This window comes from Eleutherodactylus coqui, chromosome 13 (assembly GCF_035609145.1).
Source record: "Eleutherodactylus coqui strain aEleCoq1 chromosome 13, aEleCoq1.hap1, whole genome shotgun sequence".
In the NCBI taxonomy this organism is placed as follows: Eukaryota; Metazoa; Chordata; class Amphibia; order Anura; family Eleutherodactylidae; genus Eleutherodactylus; species Eleutherodactylus coqui.
Window position 1 is genome coordinate 72,716,183 of NC_089849.1, and position 23,677 is coordinate 72,739,859.

The following is a 23,677-nucleotide window of genomic DNA, read 5'->3' on the forward strand; positions in this document are numbered from 1 at the left end:
CCATTCACAAATGTTTCTGGAGGCTTTCACTACTGGAGATATGTGAATACAATAAGACAAAACATAAGCGCTTGGACTCAATGATATCCTTGTTCAGTTTGCTATAAGTCCTAAGCTGGCCATGGACATTAGATATATAAAGGCCAAACCTGCCAATTTCTACGGGACCAGTTGACCATCTAATGTACACAAGGTGCATCCAATCACTCTTTCGACATCAGATGCCGGGGTGGATAAGGAACGGGAAGTTGGATTTCAACTTGACGATTCTTTTCTTCTTTGGAAGGTAATCCAGAGTTATCAGTGTCTTGCTCCCGGTCCCATTCAGAATGCAAGCATGCTCGCCCATGTGTATCTAGATGGAAGGGTAGGGTAAGTTAACTATCCTCCAGCTATCTAATGTGTATGGCCAGTCTTACACTATCCTTTGTGTCGACTACATCTGAAGCTTTTCACAGATGAAGCTGAACTGCGGTGTGGTTAAGACGTATGGTGAAATAACCAAGAACTTCATTGAATGCCAACGTCCAAGTGTTGCTGTTTTGAATATTTTGGTAATGGGTGGGAAATGACTCACTCGGATGGACTGTTGCATCTTTTAGTTATTAGACAGTTGGTGCTGCTTCCAACAAAATGTTTTTTTGACTACATGTTAGATAAGACAGTGATCTTTGAGGCAGACCTAGTTCTTGGCTTCCTTTAATTACAATATTACATTATAGTCAGCCCCTTCCCAGTTTAAAGTTGCAAGTAAGGGTGGTTTCACATCTGTGATAAAACCTATGGTCGGAGGTTCCGCTGCAGGTCCGGATCAAAATACTGGAAGATACAGAACTGATTATAGTCAATAGGGTCTGTTTGGCGCTATCCGGTTCCGTCCTGAGATGGAGCCATTCGGCCAAGGGGATTCCTCTTTCCTGCTCCTCGAATGGAGCAGGAAACCGGAACCCTCAACGCAGGTGTGATACCACCCTTAAGATACGACTTAGGTTCAAAATCTCTTGCAAATTATATTTTTTGTTAATGGGTAGTATATCCAGTTACTATGTTACTACTTTACCAGTAACAGAAAGTTAACACTAAAGCTAACAGTAAGAGGTATAGAGTTATGTATACAGTGTGTAAAACACTCTAATAGAGGAATCGGGGCCACTGTATGTTGTGATTTAGGTGCACTGTGTGTTCTAGTGTGTTCATGTACAATTAAGTATGAATAGCACTGCTTTAGTTGTGATATGGTGTTCGAGTCTTTATTTTGCTTTGCTGTGAATGTGAGGATTTTTTTTCTATATTTTTTTACATTTTTGCACTTCTTCACAATATTGCTGTATGTGTGCTGCATGAGTAGCAACTTGTCACTTGCTGCTCACTGAGATTTCTTGAGGAAACCTTTGTTGAGTTGTTTTCATCAGTTCCATATGGCCCTAGGTATCTGCAAAGGATCCTGTAAAATCTCTGTTCAAGCTCCAAGTTCTGAGATTGAATCCTTAGATCCAGAAATATGTTCTCACTGCAAAGAGCCGGAGATTCTTGACAATGAAGATATGGAGTCTGACAGTGATGGAGGTTACGAATTCACGCAAGATACTCAGTGTAATGAAAAAATTGAGCAAAAAAAGGGAAAGGCAATACCCAAAAGCCCCAGCAAGCTGCTGAAGGTGTGGAAAATGGTATGCGAGACGTTTAGAAAGATTGTAGACAGCAAGTACTTTGGCCGAGGTATAATGATTGCTATCCTAATAAATACTCTGAGCATGGGGATTGAATATCACGAACAGGTAAGGTATTACATGTACTTGTATTTGTCTTGTTTGTGTGTCACGTGTTACAGACAGATCCACACATTAATAAGGGCCTGATACAAATTGAAATGGATGAATGACTAGCTGGATCCTTCTGTGTAGCAGAGAGGACCAGGGAAATGGGAAGTCTGCTTCAGGGATGCTAGATCTTTGGTACAAGAAGAAGGAAGGAGAAAACGAGAACAATGCACTCCTACAGTAGTAAAATAAGTGATATGGACTTGCCCTAAGTGAGATACACTATCCTACCAAAAGTAATTGGACACCTGAGCGAATTTCAAAAGTTGTATTCATTGGCACATGTTAATACCTAATAGAGCCTCCTTTGGCCCTAATGACATAAGATACTTTCTGTGGCATATTTTCTACTAATGTCTGATATACTTCAGCTGGTATTTCCATCCATTCATCCTGCAAATGTCTGGCAAGTCCATTTCTAGATTATTGCCACTTTGTCAGCAGCACATTATTGTCTAGAATGTCAAGGTACACCTCCATGTCCATGATTCTTATCAATACAACTAATGGCCCCATACCATGCCACGTGAAACATCCTCAGACCATAATGGAATCTCCACCGTATGTAACTGTTGGCACAACACACTCAACAAAAGACGTTACCCTGGCATCCTCCACACTCAGATACATCCATCTGATCTGAAGATGGAGTAGTGTGATTCATCACTCCATAGAACATTCTTCTATTGCTCAACTGTCCAGTGACGACTCTTCTGGCCCCATTGCAGATGGACCAATGCATTTTCATTGAGAGAACTTGTTAGACATTTGCAGGATGAGTGGAGGGAAATACCAGCTGAAGTGAATCAGACATTAGTAGAAAGTATGCCATGAAGAGTATTTGATAACATTTGGTCCAAATGAGACCCCACTAAGTATTAACATATGTAAATAAATACTATATTTGATTCTTGCTTGGGTGTCCATTACTTGTGGCAGATAGTCTATTTTGCACTAGTAGCCGGCAGTAATGTAGTTATGAGCCTTACTACCAGCAGCAGTGCTGCCAGATAAGATTAAGGAGAAATTCAGAGAAGCTAGTGTGATATTGACCTGTTGTCAGCTGGGGCAACAGCAGATCAGTCATCAGCAGTTAACAGACCGCAGGCTACCATGAGCAGGATGTAGTCTACCAATTATACCGTAGCTATACCCTAATGGAGCAAAGCTTTAAAGTAACCAAATAGCTAAAACTGAAGAAATGAATAATGGATAAGCATCACCCATGGAGTATTGACTCAATATCTCTTTTTAGTCCCGAACTCAAAATCTCATTTAATATCACATAAAATTAGCCCATTCAGGTAGAAGTATGTTATAAAAAATATTAATTTCTCTCAGCTCCCATGTGTGAACAATTACTGTGTTGAGAACAACTATCAAAGCCATTACTATATGCTTCTATTTGCCTTGATAAAACCGTATGCATTTTTCTATAACTTTTACTTTATTTATCATTCCATTTATTGTTTTCCCACAGCCAGAAGAGTTGACTAATGCCCTGGAGATCAGTAATATCGTCTTTACAAGTTTATTTGCCCTGGAAATGGTTTTAAAGCTTTTGGTCTATGGTCCATTTGGATACATCAAGAACCCATATAACATATTTGATGGGATCATTGTTATAATCAGGTAATTGTACTGCCGTTGTAGCTACTAGATGAAATGATATAGATCTTCCTTATGATGTCATGGCTTGCCGGCCGTGAATGAAGATCAAGACCAGAGTGACGTCACAGCGTCAGTGACGGCTCACATGATTCTCACATTAGCGTATGCTCACTGGCTTTTCAGCGCTGGATGCCAATCAGGACACTTCTGTGTTGGTTTTAGACAAATTGGTTGGCTGAGAGATTGGCATCCCAGCCAGCCAATCAGCTCTTAGTTTGTGTATATTTATTCCGCCTCCTCCTCACAAAGGTTGCCGTTATGCTTTTTGTCAGAAGGTGTTTTTGGTCTTGTTGGCGGCTCCTGGTTCTGACATGCGTCTCAGTTAAAATAAGACTGCTGGTGATTTACTTATTTATCTCGTATGTTTGAACATCTTATTCACTGAGTGTCATCTAAACTTTGCCACTATTCCCTGTCATTATCTCGATAAAGTCAAGGTCATGCCACGTTCCTGGAGACACCCTCATAGAATCATAGAATGGTGGAGTTGGAAGGGACCTCCAGGGTCATCTGGTCCAACCCCCTGCTCAGTGCAGGATTCACAAAATCATCCCAGACAGATATTTGTCCAGCCTTTGTTTGAACACTTCCATTGAAGGAGAACTCACCACCTCCTGTGGTAACCTGTTCCACTCATTGATCACCCTCACGGTCAAAAAGTTTTTTCTAATATCTAATTTGTGTCTCCTCCCTTTCCGTTTCATCCCATTGCTTCTAGTCTTTCCTTGTACAGATGAGAATAGTGCTTAACCCTGCTGCAGTGTGACAGCCCTTCAGATATTTGTAGACAGCTATTAAGTCTCCTCTCAGCCTTATTATTTGCAAACTAAACATTCCCAGATCCTTTAACATAGGATCACAGGACATGATTTGCAGACCGCTCACCATCCTGGTAGCTCTTCTCTGAACTTGCTCCAGTTTATAGGGGGATAATGACCTCACGAGATCTAGACTCTAAGCTTCTCTTAATACATCCCAGAATTGTGTTTGTCTTTTTTGTTGCATCACATTGTTGACTCATGTTCAGTCTGTGATCTATTAGTATACTCAAGTCTTTTTCACATGTGCTGCTGCTTAGCCCGATTCCTCCCATTCTGTATGTGCTTTTTTCATTTTTCTTGCCCAGATGTAGGACTTTGCATTTCTCCTTGTTAAATACCATTCTGTTAGTCGCCACCCACTGTCCAAGCTTGTCTAGATCTTTTTCAATATTCTCTCTTTTCTCCTATCTTTGCAACGTCTGCAAATTTGATCAGTTTTTCTCCACTCAATTCCTTCCTCCATATCATTTATAAGAATGTTGAACAAATGGGCCTAGGACAGAGCCTTGTGGTACCCCACTTGCCACATTCTTCGAACTGGATGTGTAGCCATTTATGACTATTCTTTAAGTATGATCAATCAGCCATTTGTCAATCTATCTAACGGTTGCCTTGCTAATCCCATCGTTGGTCATTTTTTTCATTAGGGCGAGCGCTTAGCTTTTAAGTAGGGTATTATATCAGTGGGTTCAGGGTTACATTTTTCTTCTTCCCCATTTGGTGTTTCCAGATGTAACAAATGTCTGCTATTTAGGCTAAAATCACTAAACAACCAAAGTATGTTGACAACCCTTCTAATTCTTGGTTATCCTTGTGTGATTTCTTTATGCTATTCAAACAAAAAACTTTGTAAAATTTGCCCCAAGATTGAGATTATTCATCACATCAAGCACTAGTCTGTAGAGGTTTACAGAATCGGATTACTTGGCGCTGAAGGAACATCATTCTAGGTGCTTTTTTATTTTATCTTAGGCTTTCCATATTTCATGGCAGACTATGAAATGGGGGTCATCGGCAATTAAAACCATTTTTGATCACACCCTAACATTAGAAGACCATGTAGTGATACATATGTTCCAAGCTTCTGCTGTATTCTTTATACTGTATTAAACAGGAGTACCTTAATATCTATTGATACACAATAATAATGAAACACCAACGCCACACAATGGCGGGCTAGAAAAAGCTTGCCTTGTTAGAATAACCAGACAGCAAGAAGTGCCCTCCTGTGTTCTAAGTTCCAGTGTCAAAAAGTTCTCAATATTGTCTCAATATTAACACATTTTTACAGTATAATGCATCTATTATTAAAGCTGTACCCGGCTGTTTTGTTAAACCAATTATACATTTTGCTGTTTGGTGCGGCTAAATAAAAAATGCTCAAAAAATAAGACCCTGAGCCAAAATCTGCAGCAAAACTATATGTTTGTGCAAAGCTCATCCCCACTAATGTAATACCCGGTCAGTGCTTATTGCAGCTGCCAAAAAATATGGCCGAAAACCACCAGGTGTGAACTTGACCTGCGTGTTAATTGCATGCGCTTTACTCTGGGTAATAGTCACTTGGCACCGATGCCCAGTTTCTAGTCTGCTCCTGATAATAAGCACAATGTACGTTATATGTAAGTGAGCACCATGTCATTATTCAAGTCTTCATATAATCAGATTTGCCTTTCATTCCTGTATGAGCAACAGATGTTATGCCTGCAGCCTGTTTCTCACTCCAGTATATTGTGTGATGTACTGTTTACTGACCCCAACAGCTCCGATCTTGTTTATCCGCCTGCAGTGTTGACCTTGAGTCAGTCACACATCTATAATACGGTACTAGTTGTCCCTGTCCTTAAACGTGAATGCCAACTTTAAACTTGAGTAGCATGCACTGGCCCGACTCTGTATATAACCCTCCTAAGCTAGTCAATGATGTAAACATTTTACCAAAAACAATCAATGAGGCCATAGTGTATTTTCTTTTGGATCAACATGGGATTCTTTCAAAATAACTTATAGAGATAAGCGAGCATTGTCCTTAGCGAGTATCTCCCTGCTCGGAAGAAAAGGTTCGGGTGCCGGTGCGGGTGACAGGTGAGTTGTGGCCAAGAGCAGGGGGAGTGGGGGGGGGGAGGAAGAGAGAGATCTCCCCTCCGTTCCTCCCCGCTCTCCCCCGCAGCTCGCCGCCGGCAGCCGAATCTTTGCTCCCGAGCAGGCAGGTACTCGCTAAGGGCAATCCTCAATCGAGCAATTGCCCTTAGCGAGTATGCTCGCTCATCTTTAATAACTTAATGTAACCAAGAAAATGATGTTGTCGATACTTGATCACATGTTGACAATTCCCAAACTGTATGTCAAAGTAGATGCATTGATCTCATCACATTATCAAATGTATAATGTAAGGGATTTCAGTTGATCATGTCTGATCGCGATATATGATTATTATTACTTGGCTTCACAGTTTGGGCTCTTACACATGGTTGTATTATGGATCTGTGTTGTATACTGCTATAGGCCCATACTGTGCCACCAACATATAACCATGGTTGTATTATGTATCTGTAACATAGTAACACAGTAACATACTGGTAGTAGGTAAGGTTGAAAAAATACATATCTCTATCCAGTTTAACTTGTTTTTTGGCCATGTTGATCTGGAGGAAGGCAAAAAATCCCTATGAGGGCGCCCACCCACTGGCGTTTGCGATTTTCGTGCGTGAAAAACGCCGCGTTTTCGCGCCGTTTTTCCCGCGTTTTTCGCGCCGTTTTTTGCCGCGTTTTCACGGCTTTTCCATTAATTTCCATTGACTTTCATGGGTGCATTAGGAGAAAAATAAGGACACATATGCAACTGACAGTTCCTATGTTAAAAAACGCAACGCAACGCAAAACGCCAGTGGACAGGAGTACATTCAATTCTAATGGCTCTGCAGGAAAAACGCAAAGAAAAAAAAATCGCCAGTGGGTGGGCGCCCTGAGTTAGAAGTCCATTTTCCTCATTTTAAGGGGAAGAAATTTTTTCTGACTCCAAATCTGGCAATCAAATAATCCCAGGATGAACAACCCTGTCAAATTAGTAACTATAACATGTAATGCTCAAGAAAGGCGTCCAGGCCCTCTTGTACTCTTTTAGTGAGTTCACCACCACCACATTCTCAAACAGAGAATTTCATAGTCTCACTGCTCTTATAGGAAAGAACCCCTGTCTATGTTGGTGTAGAAACCTTCTTTCCTCTAGACATAGAGGGCGCCCCCTTGTTACAGGCACAGCCGTGGGTAAAAATAGACTACTAACCATTAGGAAATTATAGTACCAGTATTTCTGGTGGCATATCACACACAACAGCTTGATTAGCACACAAGACAAACATAGCTTGGCTTCTTCCACAGCAGTGACATCACCACAGGTCCTTCAGCCCATCGGATCTCTGTGGTGGTGGTAGGTCAGTGTGTTCTGTCAGGACTGCTGAGTTGTGTCTGACAAAATAGCGGTTGAGTTGTATTCTCATTTTGTTATTTTTGTCCTCCCCTTTTCAGGAGCCCTAACTGTGTTGTTCTTCTGTTGGTCAGACTCTGTGTTTTAAATATGTTGTAGGACCTTTAATGATGTCACCAGGGGATGGGGTGACGACGTTACCAGGGGTGGAGCATAAGAATCACACACACACACACATACGTACATACATACATACTCACAGACAAGTGGTTGTTAGTAGTTTGATGATGGGAGTTTGATGATGTAGTTATTTAGTTGCCCCTCATTTTCCTTTTCTAAACTAAATAACTGCGATTTTGATAACCTCTCTGGGTATTGTAGTCCACCAATTCCTTTAGTTAACTTAGTTGCCCACCTTTGAACCCTCCCAAGCTCCGATATGTTTATCTTGAGTACCAATGTCCAAAACTGTACACAATGTTCCATGTGTGGTCTAACCAGAAATTGTTGTGGTAGAGATCTATAATACAGTAGGCCCATATTATGCCTCCAGCATAATACAGAACTATACGAACTACAGGGCCATACAGACAGCTTTCTTGTTATATTGTAAAAAAAAACAGTGTAGTAGAGCCAAAATAGTGCAGTACTGTATTAGTCAGAAACATCTAGGATGTGTAATACTGTTGTATAAAAAGGACAAAACTTTTATAGAAGGGATACCTTTATTGGCCAACCAAAATGATATATGCAAGTTTTTGAGGCTACTAGGCTTCTTAATCAGGCGGCGTAGTAACATATATGTTGTTACACCAGCCTGACAAGGGTTCTAGCAGCCTCGAAAACTTGCATATATCATTTTTCTGTTTAACCAATAATGGTATCACTTCTTTAACCCCTTCCCGCTGCGGGGCGTAAATTTATGTCCTGGCAGCGGGGTACTTCCCGCAACAGGGTGTAAACTTACATCCTGGGGATAGAGCGAGATCACCTATAATCTCACGCTATCCCGCAGCGGGAGGCGGCTGTCAGTCATAGCCAGCCTCCCGCTGCAACATCGGGGGGTGCATCAGAGATGCGCGCCCTGCTGTTAACCCCTTCCCTGCCGCGATCTATGTAGATCGCGGCATGGGAGGGGTTCACAGAGGGAGCTCACTCTGTGAAGTTGCGGGGCTCTTGCGATATAATTGCAGAGAGCCCGGCCTGTTGCCATGTCAACAGGATGTCGGGCACTGGCGTCCTGTATTGCCATAGCCTGTGATCACTGTATAAGCGATCATCAATGTAGTGTTGTAAGTCCCCCAGGGGGACACAAATGGTGTAATAAAAAGATAATAAAAATGAATAAAAAAGAAAAATGTAAAAAAAAACCTTTTTTATGCTTTTTCTCATATTAGCATAAAAAAAGTAAAAAAATTAAAACCCCACATATTTGGTATTGTCGCATCTGTAGCAACACGTACAATAAGTTGCACATGCTTTTGACTGTGCATGGAAAAAAGCGTTTAAAAAAACACTAAAAAACTGAGGCAAAACGCTAATTTTTAGCATTTTGCCTCCCTAAAAACGCAATAAAAGTGATCAAAACAGCCGTATGTACCCCAAAATTGTACCAATAAAAACTACAGCTCGTCTCGCAAAAAATTAGCCCTCATAGAGCTTCGTACATAAAAAAATTAAAACGTTACAGGACTTTGAAAAGATTTCCAAAAAAAGCGTTTTTATTGCAGAAAAGTGGAAAAACCTGAAAAAAATTAAGAATTTTGGTATCGTTGTAATTGTACCGACCCGCAGAAAAAATGAATTGTGTCATTTATGCTGCATGATTAACGCTGTAAAAAAAAAAGTAAATTTATGGCAAAATTGATGCGTTTTCTCTCCCGCGATCATAAAAAATATAAAAGTTTTACAATATAGTCTATGTACCCAAAAGTGGCACCAATAGAAACTACAGTTCGCCACGCAAAAAACAAGCCCTTATACGGCCGCCTCGACGGAAAAATAAAAAAGTTATAGCTTTTGAAAATGCAGTAGAAAATCCGCCAAAAATCGTTGCGTCCTTAAAGGGGTTGTCCCGCGCCGAAACGGGGTTTTTTTTTTTTTTCAATAGCCCCCCCGTTCGGCGCGAGACAAACCCGATGCAGGGATAAAAAAAAAACCCAGATAGTACTTACCCGAATCCCCGCGGTCCGGCGTCTTCATACTTACCTTGTGAAGATGGCCGCTGGGATCTTCACCCTCGGTGGACCGCAGGGCTTCTGTGCGGTCTATTGCCGATTCCAGCCTCCTGATTGGCTGGAATCGGCACACGTGACGGGGCGGAGCTACAAGGAGCCGCTCTCCGGCACGAGCGGCCCCATTCAGCAAAGGAGAAGACCGGACTGCGCGAGCGCGTCTAATCGGGCGATTAGACGCTGAAGATTAGACGGCACCATGGAGACGAGGACGCTAGCAACGCAACAAGTAAGTGAATAACTTCTGTATGGCTCATAATTAATGCATGATGTATATTACAAAGTGCATTAATATGGCCATACAGAAGTGCTTACCCCCACTTTGTTTCGCGGGACAACCCCTTTAAGCCCAAAATAGGCCCTGTCCATAAGGGGTTAATACTTTTGCCTTTTTTATACAAGAGTATTTAACATCATAGAACATTGTAGTCAAATCTCTTTGTACATGATGCCTTCAATCGAAAGCTCTATAAAATGATATATTGTATTTCCTTTTTTGGCTCTAGTTACATTTCTTAGTGGCATTGTATCTAATAGATGTTACAGTAGCACCTCACATACTGTCATTTTTAGAATACACATCTATATTGGTGTTAATTTTTTTGATATTTGTCTTTAAATCCTGTTTGTTTTTTGTGTGGGAACTCTTAGTAGAAACACAACGCTATGTAAAGTACGAGCAAGGCTACAGTGTGATTCACATATTATGCCGGTGTCTTTCTACAAGTCCGGATAAATCCAGGATTGACCCTGTTTGGGCATTATTTAAATTGGTTCCTTTTTGGCTCACTAGACTCATTTGATTACAGTGGCTTGGTTTAGCTCATTGGAAACATGTGCTTCATTAGGCAAAAATAACTTCTAATGGTATACATTACAAAATGTACTGAAAACATAGATAATGCCTCGATGATGTGCTGAAAAATGAATTCCAAGAAATATGTTGCTTTATTTTTTTGCTGCACTTGCATTTTTATTACAAAATTCTTCATTTTTTTAAAAAAATGTTGGTTAACTAATTAGCTATTTTTTTTTTCCTGCAGTGTCTGGGAAATCATTGGACAGCAGGGTGGTGGTCTCTCTGTACTGAGAACTTTCCGTCTCATGAGAGTTCTCAAGTTAGTACGCTTCATGCCAGCACTGCAGCGCCAGCTTGTAGTATTAATGAAGACAATGGACAACGTAGCCACGTTCTGTATGCTGTTGATGCTTTTTATCTTCATATTTAGGTAGGCTTTATAAGGGTTTACAGAAAAAGAACTTGGAGATGGTTGTATAGAACATTATAAATAGGTTCAAACATTGAAGACCTATCCTTGAGATAAGCCATCAGTCTCAGATAGGTGGGGGACTGCTTCCTGGCACCCTCGTCAATCAGCTGTTTGAAGGGCCACAGCCTTGCAGTCTCTTCGTTGGATACCAGGCACAACGTCGTTCAATGGATATCAGCTGTGCTGGTATTGCAGCTCGGTCCTCTTCAATTGAATGGGATTGAGCTATAGAAAGGTCATGTGATCAACATATGTGGCATTGCAGACCAATGAAGAGGTCACAGTGCTCACCTGAGCTTCGTGGTCCCTTTAAACACCTGATTAGCAAGGCTGTCGGTAGTCAACACCACTCCGATATCCTAAGGATAGAGCATGAATTTCTGAATCCTGGAAAAGCCCTGTAAGTATGTATTAGTCATATACAGTACAATATATAGTGAGATAGTAGGATATTATCAGGACACGTTTTCATCTTGATGTAAATAAGAATGTTTTCATTCGCTGACCGCAAGAATCCAAGATCTAACACTCAATTACAATGTTTTCTTTCTTTTCCTTCTAATATTGACCAACAGCCGCTCCTTTAGTACTTACTTCGAGAGAACATGGCCTATTTATTAGGACCTGAACACCAGAATTCTGATGTCCAAAAGTCACAATATTGGCGCCTGCACCAAAACTGCGATTCTTGATTTTTACACGGTGTACCGCCACCTATTCAAAAAGGAAGCAGCCGTCACATTTACTCTAATCTATGCCAGAAGTTAGCGTAGATTATAGCACAAACCTACTCCAACTCCTTGCTTGTACTTCTTAATGTATTTGTCACTCATAGCCGGATGCTGAATTTATTCAGACCAGTATATAAAATACCAGTTTATGTATAAAGATGCGGCATATCTAACACAATGGAGGGGATTTAGAAGACTGGTGTATCATAAGATACAGTTTGTTGGAGTAAACTGTGCCAAATTTATTATTTCTTGACATCTTTGAAAATTATAGCACAAATATGGCATGCTACATGATTTACGACTTTTGTATGACATAAAACTCACGTGAATAGTCTGATAAATCATCACAGCCTCTAGTGGTCTGTGATACATTCCACCTCTAGGCTATATTCTCTAAGGACCAAAATAGGGGAGGAAGAAAATAAGATCTATTGCCTGCTGTCACCAATAGTGGTAAGAGTTGGTAGGTTATAGTTCTTGATGGTCCTTAGTGATGGAGAGCAGTAATTATCTCTGCAGTCTAATATGAGACATTTAGGGTGTAATCCCTGTTGTAGCAAGAAAGGTATGTAGGTTAGCTGATGTACAGTGAGAAGGGGTTAGGCAATGTTCCTTGGTTTCTGGTGGAGGTCGGTAGGTAGATAGGTAGGTTGGAGTTCATCATGGTTGCATTACATGATTGGGAAGAGGATGAGAGGTCATTTTGTTTATTTAAATTAATTAATTGATTAATTATTAATGATTGTTAATATTGACTGTTCAATACTTCACTTGTGTTCTACCAAGTACCATTCTGCATCATATTTCTTGACTGCTAGACTTTTAAGGGTGGTTTCACATCTGCATTGGAACCCCTGGTTGGACTGCACGAATGTATTTCGGACGCCGTATTCACGGCCGGCCCATATACGCTACCATCTGGGGTGTAAAAGCTCGTGAACGGGCGTACAAATCTAATGTTTGTGCGCCTGTTCAGATGGCATGGAGCCCAGCGCATATACGCCAAGGCCCCATGCCGTCGCCCCTTCCTCTTGGCTCCCCCTCATCGGCTCACCTCCTCTCTCCTCCCCACCGTCTGTTTGCAATGGGAGAGGGCGGGAGCTAAGTGCCACCCCCATCCCGCCTTCTCCCATTGCTGGTTGTATACAAAAGGTGGGGAGGGAAGGGAGCTTAGCTCCGCCCCTGCCCTGCCCCCCTCCATTGCAACTAGGCCAGAGGGGAGGACAGAAAAGGAACGGAGTTTAGCAGCCATGCTGCTAAACTCCCTCCCACCTCCCTTCTCTGGCAGCTGTCATTGGCTGCCATAGGAGCCCGTGCAACGGCTAACATAATCCGGCCCAAAAGATAGTAACAGGACTATCTTTTGGGCCCAACATAAAAATGCCCGGCGCTATATTGGCCGGGGGCTTTTATGTCACGGGAATACGGCCATGTGATCTGATGCATCGGAATCCAATGCATCAGATCACAACGTATATCACCCAGCTGTGAAATCGATAGGCCAATATACGCTCGTGGGAAAGAGGCCTAAAGGCCGGGCAGATGGATGGAAAGCAAACGGACCCCATTACAGTGAAAGGGATCCCCAAACAGAGCAGGAAACCGGTATCCCCGACACAGTTGTTAATCCACCCTAATTGCTAATAATTAGTCGGAGTAGATCAAAGCTATCTACTTCATCTATGTCCTCACCATCAACCATACCATTTTAACATTTGTAGTTATAATCTTTGTTAGATGTAATGTCTCAATTTTTACATGTAAGACTCTTAGTGCTTGGAAAAGCGCACATATTATGTATTATGGTATCCTAATAGTTTTGCTTTTTTTACATATTTGACAGCATTTTAGGAATGCATCTTTTTGGCTGCAAATTTGCATCAGAAAAGGATGGAGACACGCTTCCGGATAGGAAGAACTTTGACTCTCTGCTTTGGGCTACAGTAACTGTATTCCAGGTATTGTATGTTTTGCTTCTAAAAAGGTAAAACAATGCATCACTCTACTTGATAGGAACCTGATAATTTAATTGGTCAATTTAGATTTTAACACAGGAAGACTGGAACAAGGTTCTTTACAATGGAATGGCCTCAACGTCTTCATGGGCAGCACTGTACTTTATTGCACTGATGACTTTTGGAAACTACGTCCTGTTCAACCTGTTGGTGGCAATTCTTGTTGAAGGATTTCAAACTGAGGTAACACTTCATGTCATTTTGTCTTATATGTGGATTTTAAGCAAAAACAAAAGCAGAGATTCTTTATATAAGCCATCAATATCAGATCAGTTGGGGTCCAACTCTCACCAATGTGCTGTTTGAAGAAGTCGCGGCACTAGGGCGAGCACTATGGCCTCTTCATTATTTACATTGCTGCATATGCCTCTTGGCCATACATTCCGTAGGTCATCAATATTGTAATCCCAGAAAAACCCTTCAAAGACCATATATAAAGTTAAGATCCATTTTAACAGTAATGAAACCAACCACTCTGTATCAAGTCTCTTTTTCAAAGGGCTCCATTACTGATAGTCTATGGCAATCTACATGAACAATGTACAACTTACATAAGAGTGTGGTGCCGGACTGCTTTTCCATGGTTCACTCTGTGCCAAAAAAAGTGGTTCATTTAATGAATCTCAAATATAGAGTTTCCCTACAATACAATTAAAAGAAATACAATATTTACAAATAAAATGAATGAATAAATAGTGAAAACATGTAAAACATCCCAGCTTTGGATAATATGCTCTGTCTAGTTAGTCTGAAAAAAAAATACGACTGAACCACCTGATTTTTCTGGCAGAGGGATACATGCAAGTGACACGGCTTAGTTCTTTATCCTACACAGACTGTAATGTAGAATTGAGTCCTCTATGTAGTTTGGTAGCTTTATTCACTTGCAGTCTGAACACTCCATTCCTTTCGATGTAGGGCAGAGTAGAAGCAGACTTGAATCACTAAAATCTAAAAAGAAAGATAAAAAGGTCTATTTTAGCACTTTTTTTATAGAGTGATAGATTAGATAGATTAGATAGATAGATAGATAGATAGATAGATAGATAGATAGATAGATAGATAGATATGAGATAGATAGATATGAGATAGATATGAGATTGATATGAGATAGATAGATATGAGATAGATAGATAGCTAGATAGATAGATAGATAGATATGAGATAGATAGATAGGAGATGGATAGATAGATAGATAGATAGATAGATAGATAGATAGATATGAGATAGATAGATAGATATGAGATAGATAGATAGATATGAGATAGATAGATAGATAGATATGAGATAGATAGATAGATAGATAGATAGATAGATAGATAGATATGAGATAGATAGATAGGAGATGGATAGATAGATAGATAGATAGATAGATATGAGATAGATAGATAGATAGATAGATAGATAGATAGATAGATAGATAGATAGATATGAGATAGATATGAGAGAGAGAAAGATAGATGGACATTAGATAGATAGATAGATAGATAGATAGATAGATAGATAGATAGATAGATAGATATGAGATAGATATGAGATAGATATGAGATAGATATGAGATTGATATGAGATAGATAGATAGATAGATAGATATGAGATAGATAGATATGAGATAGATAGATAGATAGATAGATAGATAGATATGAGATTGATATGAGATAGATAGATAGATATGAGATAGATAGATAGATAGATATGAGATTGATATGAGATAGATAGATAGATATGAGATAGATAGATAGATAGATAGATATGAGATAGATATGAGATAGATAGGAGATGGATAGATAGATAGATAGATATGAGATAGATAGATAGATAGATAGATAGATATGAGATAGATATGAGATAGATAGATAGATATGAGATAGATATGAGAGAGAGAAAGATAGATGGACATTAGATAGATAGATAGATAGATAGATAGATAGATATGAGATAGATGTGAGATTGATATGAGATAGATAGATAGATATGAGATAGATAGATATGAGATAGATAGATAGATAGATATGAGATAGATATGAGATAAATAGATAGATAGATATGAGATAGATAGATATGAAATAGATAGATAGATAGATAGATAGATAGATAGATAGATAGATATGAGATAGATAGATGGATGGATAGATAGATAGATAGATGTGAGATAGATAGATAGATAGATCGATATGAAATATAGATAGATAGATAGATAGATAGATAGATAGGAGATAGATAGATAGATAGATAGATAGATAGAAGATAGATAGATAGATAGATAGATAGATAGATAGATAGATAGATAGATAGATAGGAGATAGATAGATAGGAGATAGATAGATGGGGAGATAGATAGATAGATAGATATGAGATAGATAGATAGATAGATAGATAGATAGATAGATAGATAGATAGCTATGAGATAGATAGATAGATAGATATGTGATAGATAGATAGATAGATAGATAGATAGATAGATAGATAGATAGATAGATATGAAACCTGTGTAGTTTTGCAATGGCTTAGTAGGTAAGAAAGCACATTGTCACCTTAAGAGAAACTTCTTACTGCCTATCAAATTGCACATAAAAGACTGAGCTAAATCATTTCTTAGGTCACTCTGCAGTCAGTTTGTGCCCGTGGGACTACAGCAATGTAATTACCGAGAGAGCGGAGTAGTACATGAGTAATGTGAGCTCGCAGGCATGTAGATACAGTGACTGTGACCAGGCTGCAGCTTCACTATCTGTAACAAGGTGGACAATGATAACACCTCCCTCTTAGTGAGGTAGAGTTCCTCCATATGAGCCTATGTGCCCTCACAAAATGTGCGTGCATAATACACCGAGGACAGAAGCCATTTATTTCAATGGGTTCATTTACATTCCTCGCGCGCAACAAAATAGGACCTGTTTTATTTTTGTGCGCACTTGCACACCAAAGGCCCCCATAAAAGTCTATGGGAGGTGCGCAATGCATGAAAAAAAGAACACATCTGGAACTCATTACGCTAAATAGCCATTTAAATCCAGGGGCGTGTTTGTCTGCTGTGCGCAAATGAACATGCCATGCATGCTCAAAAAGTACTGTAAAATGTGCCGATACATGCATCAAAAAGCCTCGTACATAGTGCAAATACGTTGTGCTGATTTGTATGCAATAATGCATATGCCCATCTGAAGCAACCCTTAAGAAGAGGTGAACTCTGAAGGGAGAGACTCTAGAAAGGTAACGCCCATGAGGATCTAAGAGCACTGTGACAAGTTACTTTTTTTTTTCAACAATAGTTTTTATTGGATTTTCAAATATGCATAAAAATATATAGCAATATACAACATTTCCAGACGTAACACAACGGTGTAACTACAAGCCTTATATCCTCCAGATAGATTATTTATAACACAATAGTGGCAATCAAATATTGTCGTATTTCTCATCTTTCATTGCTATTTTTGGAAAGAGCATCTTACAATAATGAACAATGGCCTGGCCAGGGCCAAATCACATATCAAGAAGGGAAGGGTGGGAACAGGAAAGAATCTAGGGGTTGGAGGTGGGGGGAGTTCTCTCACTCTCGGGGCTGCCACCCAGAGGGGCATAGGTGCTGCAAGGTTATAGTTATAACAATAAGTTTAGGTTAATAGGCTCATCCCTATGGCAGGAAGGGCGTAATTTATCCATGGTGTCCATATACTAAGAAATCTATGGTATTTGTCCTGTGTTATCGATGTTAATTTCTTGTTGATCAAATACCAGTTTATTCCACGATTAACCACTGCAAAGTCAAGAGAAGCTCCACACCAGGAATGATCAATAGTTTGTTTTGCGGCTAAAAAGAAGAAAGATATCAGTTTTCTGAAATTTGGGGATATATTTTTTATTTTTTTTTTCGTTCAACATGACCTCCGATGGATTTTTGGACAGGTTGTGGTATGTTACTGAGTAAATTAGGGAGTAAGTCCTAATTCAAAGTCTTTTGAATCTAAGGCAGGACCACCATATGTGGAGCATGTCTGCAGCAGAAGAACAGCCTTGGAAACATTCTTTAGGAAAGCCAGAGACCGCATGTGTGATTCTGGTGGGGACCAACGTAGAAAAATGTTATATGAAGTGTCCAACATTAATGAGTTATGAGCGCCACAATTAGTTGATCTCCCAATCTGGGTCCACTCTTCCTCATCTAGAACGCCACCCAAGTCCTGCTCCCATCTTGTTACATATGATAATTGTGTGCAGGGGCGTAACTATAGGGGATGCAGGGGATGCGGTTGCACCTGGGCCCAGGAGCCTTAGGGGTCCCATAAGGCCTCTCTTCTCCATATAGGGAGCCCAGTACTATGAATAAAGCATTATAGTTGGGGGCCCTGTTACAGGTTTTGCATTGGGGCCCGGGAGCTTCAAGTTACACCTCTGATTGTGTGGTATGGACAAGGTTCGAATAAATTTGAGAAATAAGACTTTTTACTTGTGGGTGTTTAAGGCAAAAGGATTCGAAGGGAGTAAGGATGTATGGGGGGTTTGTGTTTTTTAGCAGGGAGGACAACCAATTCTTTAACTCTAGGTAACGAAATATTTCCGAAGGTGGAAGGTCCTTATTTTTGTGAAGGACGGGAAACGTAATCACGCCTTCCCTGGAGAGTAAATGATATACTTTCGTAATCCCCTCTCCAGGTCCTTCTTTGAAAAGCTAAAGGGGATTCGTAGCCTGGCGGAAATAACGGGTTTGCGTAAGGTGACAAGTCTGTTTTACCGGCAGTAAGCTTTGTTAGTCTTTGAACAAAGACTCGGCACAAACCCGAAACCTGCTTTGATGTTTCTTCTATAAAAGATTACTTTCGTTATATAATGTGAACAAATATTCCAATAATTTCAGTAATTCTCATGTATATGCAGAGCCGGTTCTTTTTAACGTGCCCAATCTTGTAGCTCATTTCTAAACAGCACATCTCCTACCTTATTAACGAGGACCACACAAGATTCCCACCAACAGTTTTTCACTGTGTACTTTATGAAGGCACGCACTGGTTCTTCTGCTAATCTGCTTCATTTCACATTCACATCATTTAAATTCAGTTTCCAGCAAGTGGGAAATAATTTTGTGCTGAGTGTATGGAACCGTCCGCCGCGGCTTCCACAATACACAGTAACTGTTTATCATAACAACAAGAACTATTACTTACTCCATGCATCACTCCATTCCACCGGATCATTACTTATATCCCATGCTTTTATGTTTCACAAAGACTTCATGTTTTATAAATTAGCCCGAGTTTGGGGTATACTTTATTCCAATTGTTTACATTCACTGGGAGGTGCAGCCAATTATTTGGAGGAGCAATGGGAGAAACTCTAAACCCCATGCACATTATATTCGCAGACATTTATGACTGCGTACATTACGGAAACAATCATGTATTTTCTGTTCACGAAAATATTCATGTTAGCATTAACACCGTCCAAGCTACAAGCTAGTAAAACTGTACAGCCCTGTAGCGAGGCATCAAATAAGTAGTTTTACAGTCAAGTAAGTCATTTCCTAAGGCTGCCTGCACACGATCGTTCCGGATTCCGCTAGCGGATTTTCACGCGCGTATGGTACCTAAGGGCTCATGTCCACGGGGAAAATATGATTTAGGATCCGCAGCGGATTACCTGCACGCGGATCCGCACCCCATAGGGATGCATTGACCACCCGCGGGTACATAAATACCCGCGGATCGTCAATAAAAGTGATTTTTAAAAAAATGGAGCATGAAAAAATCTGGACCATGCTCCATTTTCATGCGGGTCTCCCGCGGGGACGGCTCCCGCGGGCTTCTATTGAAGCCTATGGAAGCCGTCCGGATCCGCGGGAGACCTAAAATAGGAATTTAAAGCATTTACTCACCCGCAGCGGGCCGGGAAGCTCTTCTCTTCCTCACGGCCGCATCTCCCTTGCTTCGGCTCGGCGGATGTGCCCGGCGCATGCGCGCGGCACGTCGACGACGTGCCGGCGACGTGCCGCCGGCGTCAGGAATTCATCCGCCGGCCGAAAAAGAAGATCCGGCCGTGAGGAAGAGCAGAGCGTCCCCGCCCGCTACAGATAGGTAAATGCTTTTAAATTGCTATTTTCGGCGCTCATGTCCGCGGGGCAGGAGGGACCCGCTGCAGATTCTCCATTGAGAATCTGCAGCGGATCTGATTTTCCCCGTGGACATGAGGCCTAAATGTGCTTGCGGATAGGTGCGGATGCATGAAAAATCACGCGCGGATATACGCGGATGTGTTGCGGAAAAAGACGCGCAGAAAAACCAGCAGACACCCCTTATTGTAAACCCAACCCCTAGAGAACTGCCCATTCCTTGGAAAACAGCTTATAAACCAACACCCAGACTCCGTTTTGTCCCTCTTGCTTGTGCGAGCATCGTTAAATTATTCTGGCAACATGCTTTCACCCGGTGAGCAGATGTCTTTGTGGGCATGGTTGATCCATGTAACTTTTTTCAGGCGCTTCTCCAGCGTGACTTTATTTCAGTCACTGCAAAAAAATTCACAAGAGGAAGGCCGCCTGCACACGGGCGGAAATCCCGCGGCGGTATTTCCCGCGGGATTTCCGCCGCTGAAAGTCTGCATAGGAGTGCATTACAATACGCACTCCTATGCAGACGGCCGCGGTTTGGCCGCGCGAAATCTCGTGCGGCAAACAAACCGCGGCATATCCTATTTTTCTGCGGGGCTCGCACTCACCCGGCCGCAGGCTACGGTCTGCGCATGTGCCGGCACATGAAAGAGCCGGGGTCGCCAGGCGCGGGTGAGTACGCGCTCGTCACTGCATGCTCTCGGGTCGGGTCCCGCGGCGAGAATTCTCGCCGCCGGATCCGACCCGCTCGTCTGCAGGCTGCCGAATTCATTACTACAGATTTTGCATTCTTAGATCCTGCTTTGGCAAGAAGTACTACCTATCTCCCTCTACAAATTTGCCTGTGAAGCTCTGTGCTGTGTGTTGGTAAGCCTCCTACCATGCCTACTTCCTGTAGTCATAGCAACCAGTGACTCCATCCGCAGCTGCACTGCGGATGTGCTGCGTGAAAAAACGCACCCATTCACTTGTATTGGAGGCTTCACGCGCAGAATCCGACCCAAATTAGAACAGGTCGCAGATTTTTTCACGCGCGTGAAAAAACGCGATACAAATCCGTCCGTCTGGGGACAACTGCGGATCCTCATAGGAGTATATTGGCTGCGGTCTGGGGCAGATAATGTGCCTAAAATAACGCGCTGGAAATTCCGTTCGTGTGCAGGCACCCTAAAGCTTACAATAAAAACTAGAATATTATAGAATACTGAGTGTGAACCACTATACTAACCTAGACCACCATGGACCATGAGTATCAATAGTAACTAGAGATGAGCGAACACCAAAATGTTCGGGTGTTCGTTATTCGGAACGAACTTCCCGCGATGCTCGAGGGTTCGTTTCGAACAACGAACCCCATTGAAGTCAATGGGCGACCAGAACATTTTTGTATTTCGCCGATGCTCGCTAAGGTTTTCATGTGTGAAAATCTGGGCAATTCAGGAAAGTGATGGGAATGACACAGTGACGGATAGGGCAGGCGAGGGGCTACGTGTTGGGCTGCATCTCAAGTTCACAGGTCCCACTATTAAGCCACAATACCGGCAAGAGTGGGCCCCCCCCCCTCCTAACAACTTTTACTTCTGAAAAGCCCTCATTAGCATGGCATACCTTTGCTAAGCACCACACTACCTCCAACAAAGCACAATCACTGCCTGCATGACACTCCACTGACACTTCTCCTAGGTTACATGCTGCCCAACCGCCCCCCCTCCCCCCCCACAGCGCACACCAAAGTGTCCCTGGGCAGCCTTCAGCTGCCCTCATGCCACACCACGCTCATGTCTATTTAGAATTGCGTCTGCCATGACGAGGGACCGCAGGCACACACTGCAGAGGTTGGCACGGCTAGGCAGCGACCCTCTTTAAAAGTGGCGGAGCGATAGCCCACAATGCTGTACAGAAGCAATGAGAAATAGAATCCTGTGCCACCGCCATCAGGAGCTGCACACGTGGGCATAGCAATGGGGAACCTATGTGCCACACACTATTCATTCTGTCAAGGTGTCTGCATGCCCCAGTCAGACCGGGCTTTTTAATTCATAGACACAGGCAGGTACAACTCCCTATTGTGAAGTCCCTGTCGACCCACAGCATGGGTGGCTCCCTGGAACCCACCGGCGGTACACAGAAATATCCCATTGCATTGCCCAACACAGCTGAGGTAGTAATGTCGTGCTTAATGCAGGTGGGCTTCGGCCCACACTGCATGCCCCAGTCTGACTGGGGTTCTTTATAAGTGTACAGATGTAGTAAAAACTCCGTGTGCACCTACAGCATGGGTGGGTGCCAGGAAGCCACCGGCGGTACATAGAAATATCCCATTGCATTGCCCAACATAGCTGAGGTAGTAATGTTGTGCTTAACCCTTTCCAATCCAATTTGTATATGGTTTTCCTAGGGGGCTTACTCTTTTTCTGCTGTTATACAACGGCGCTATATGCTGGCTAAAGCCAGTACTGCATGAGCTGACACGTAGGATAGGCTCCGACAGCAGAGAGGCTGGCAATATACAGTAAGAGAACCCCGACGGACGTCTACCAACAACGGAGCTGTACAGCCTTAAACCCTAATGTCTTCACAGGTCACACAGTGGACTGGAAAGGGTTAATGCAGGTGGGTTTCGGCCCACACTGCATGCCCCAGTCAGACTGGGGTTCTTTACAAGTGGACACATGTAGGTTAAACTCCCTGTGGACCCACTGCCTGGGTGGGTGCCAGGAAGCCACCGGCGGTACATAGAAATATCCCATTGCATTGCCCAACACAGCTGAGGTAGTAATGTCGTGCGTAATACAGGTGGGCTTCGGCCCACACTGCATGCCCCAGTCAGACGGGTTCTTTAGAAGTGTACAGATGTATTAAAAACTCAGTGTGCACCTACAGCATGGGTGGCTCCCTGGAACCCACCGGCGGTACACAAAAATATCCCATTGCATTGCCCAACACAGCTGAGGTAACGTCAGCTGTAATGCAGGTGGCCTAAAAATTAATTTGATTACACTGTAGGCGAGGGCCCACAAAAATTGCTGTATCAACAGTACTAATGTACATCCCAAAAATTGGCCATGGCCAACCAAGAGGGCAGGTGAAACCCATTAATCGCTTTGGTTAATGTGGCTTAAGTGGTAACTAGGCCTGGAGGCAGCCCAGTGTAACGAAAAATTGGTTCAAGTTAAAGTTCCAACGCTTTTAAGCGCATTGAAACTTATAAAAATTGTTCTGAAAAATTATTTGAGTGAGCCTTGTGGCCCTAAGAAAAATTGCCCGTTCAGCGTGATTACGTGAGGTTTCAGGAGGAGGAGCAGGAGGAGGAGGAGGAGGAATATTAGACACAGATTGATGAAGCAGAAATGTCCCCGTTTTGGATGGTGAGAGAGAACGTAGCTTCCATCCGCGGGTGCAGCCTACGTATTGCTTACGTATCGCTGCTGTCCGCTGGTGGAGAACAGAAGTCTGGGGAAATCCAGCCTTTGTTCATCTTGATGAGTGTTAGCCTGTCGGCACTGTCGGTTGACAAGCGGCTACGCTTATCTGTGATGATTCCCCCAGCCGCACTAAACACACTCTCCGACAACACGCTA

The 23,677-nt window shown here is 42.1% G+C and overlaps 1 protein-coding gene across 6 annotated transcripts in view; it reads left to right on the top strand.

The window, feature by feature from the left end:
- CACNA1G (calcium voltage-gated channel subunit alpha1 G) overlaps window positions 1-23,677 on the top strand; it is a 179,977-nt gene that overhangs the window by 53,465 nt on the left and 102,835 nt on the right. For all 6 annotated transcript variants that reach the window (XM_066586608.1, XM_066586607.1, XM_066586613.1 and 3 more), the window contains exons 8-12: window positions 1,429-1,778; window positions 3,301-3,452; window positions 11,017-11,202; window positions 13,822-13,936; window positions 14,021-14,176. In XM_066586608.1, coding sequence (XP_066442705.1) covers window positions 1,429-1,778; window positions 3,301-3,452; window positions 11,017-11,202; window positions 13,822-13,936; window positions 14,021-14,176 — 959 coding nt within the window. The remainder of the gene's footprint in view (window positions 1-1,428; window positions 1,779-3,300; window positions 3,453-11,016; window positions 11,203-13,821; window positions 13,937-14,020; window positions 14,177-23,677) is intronic.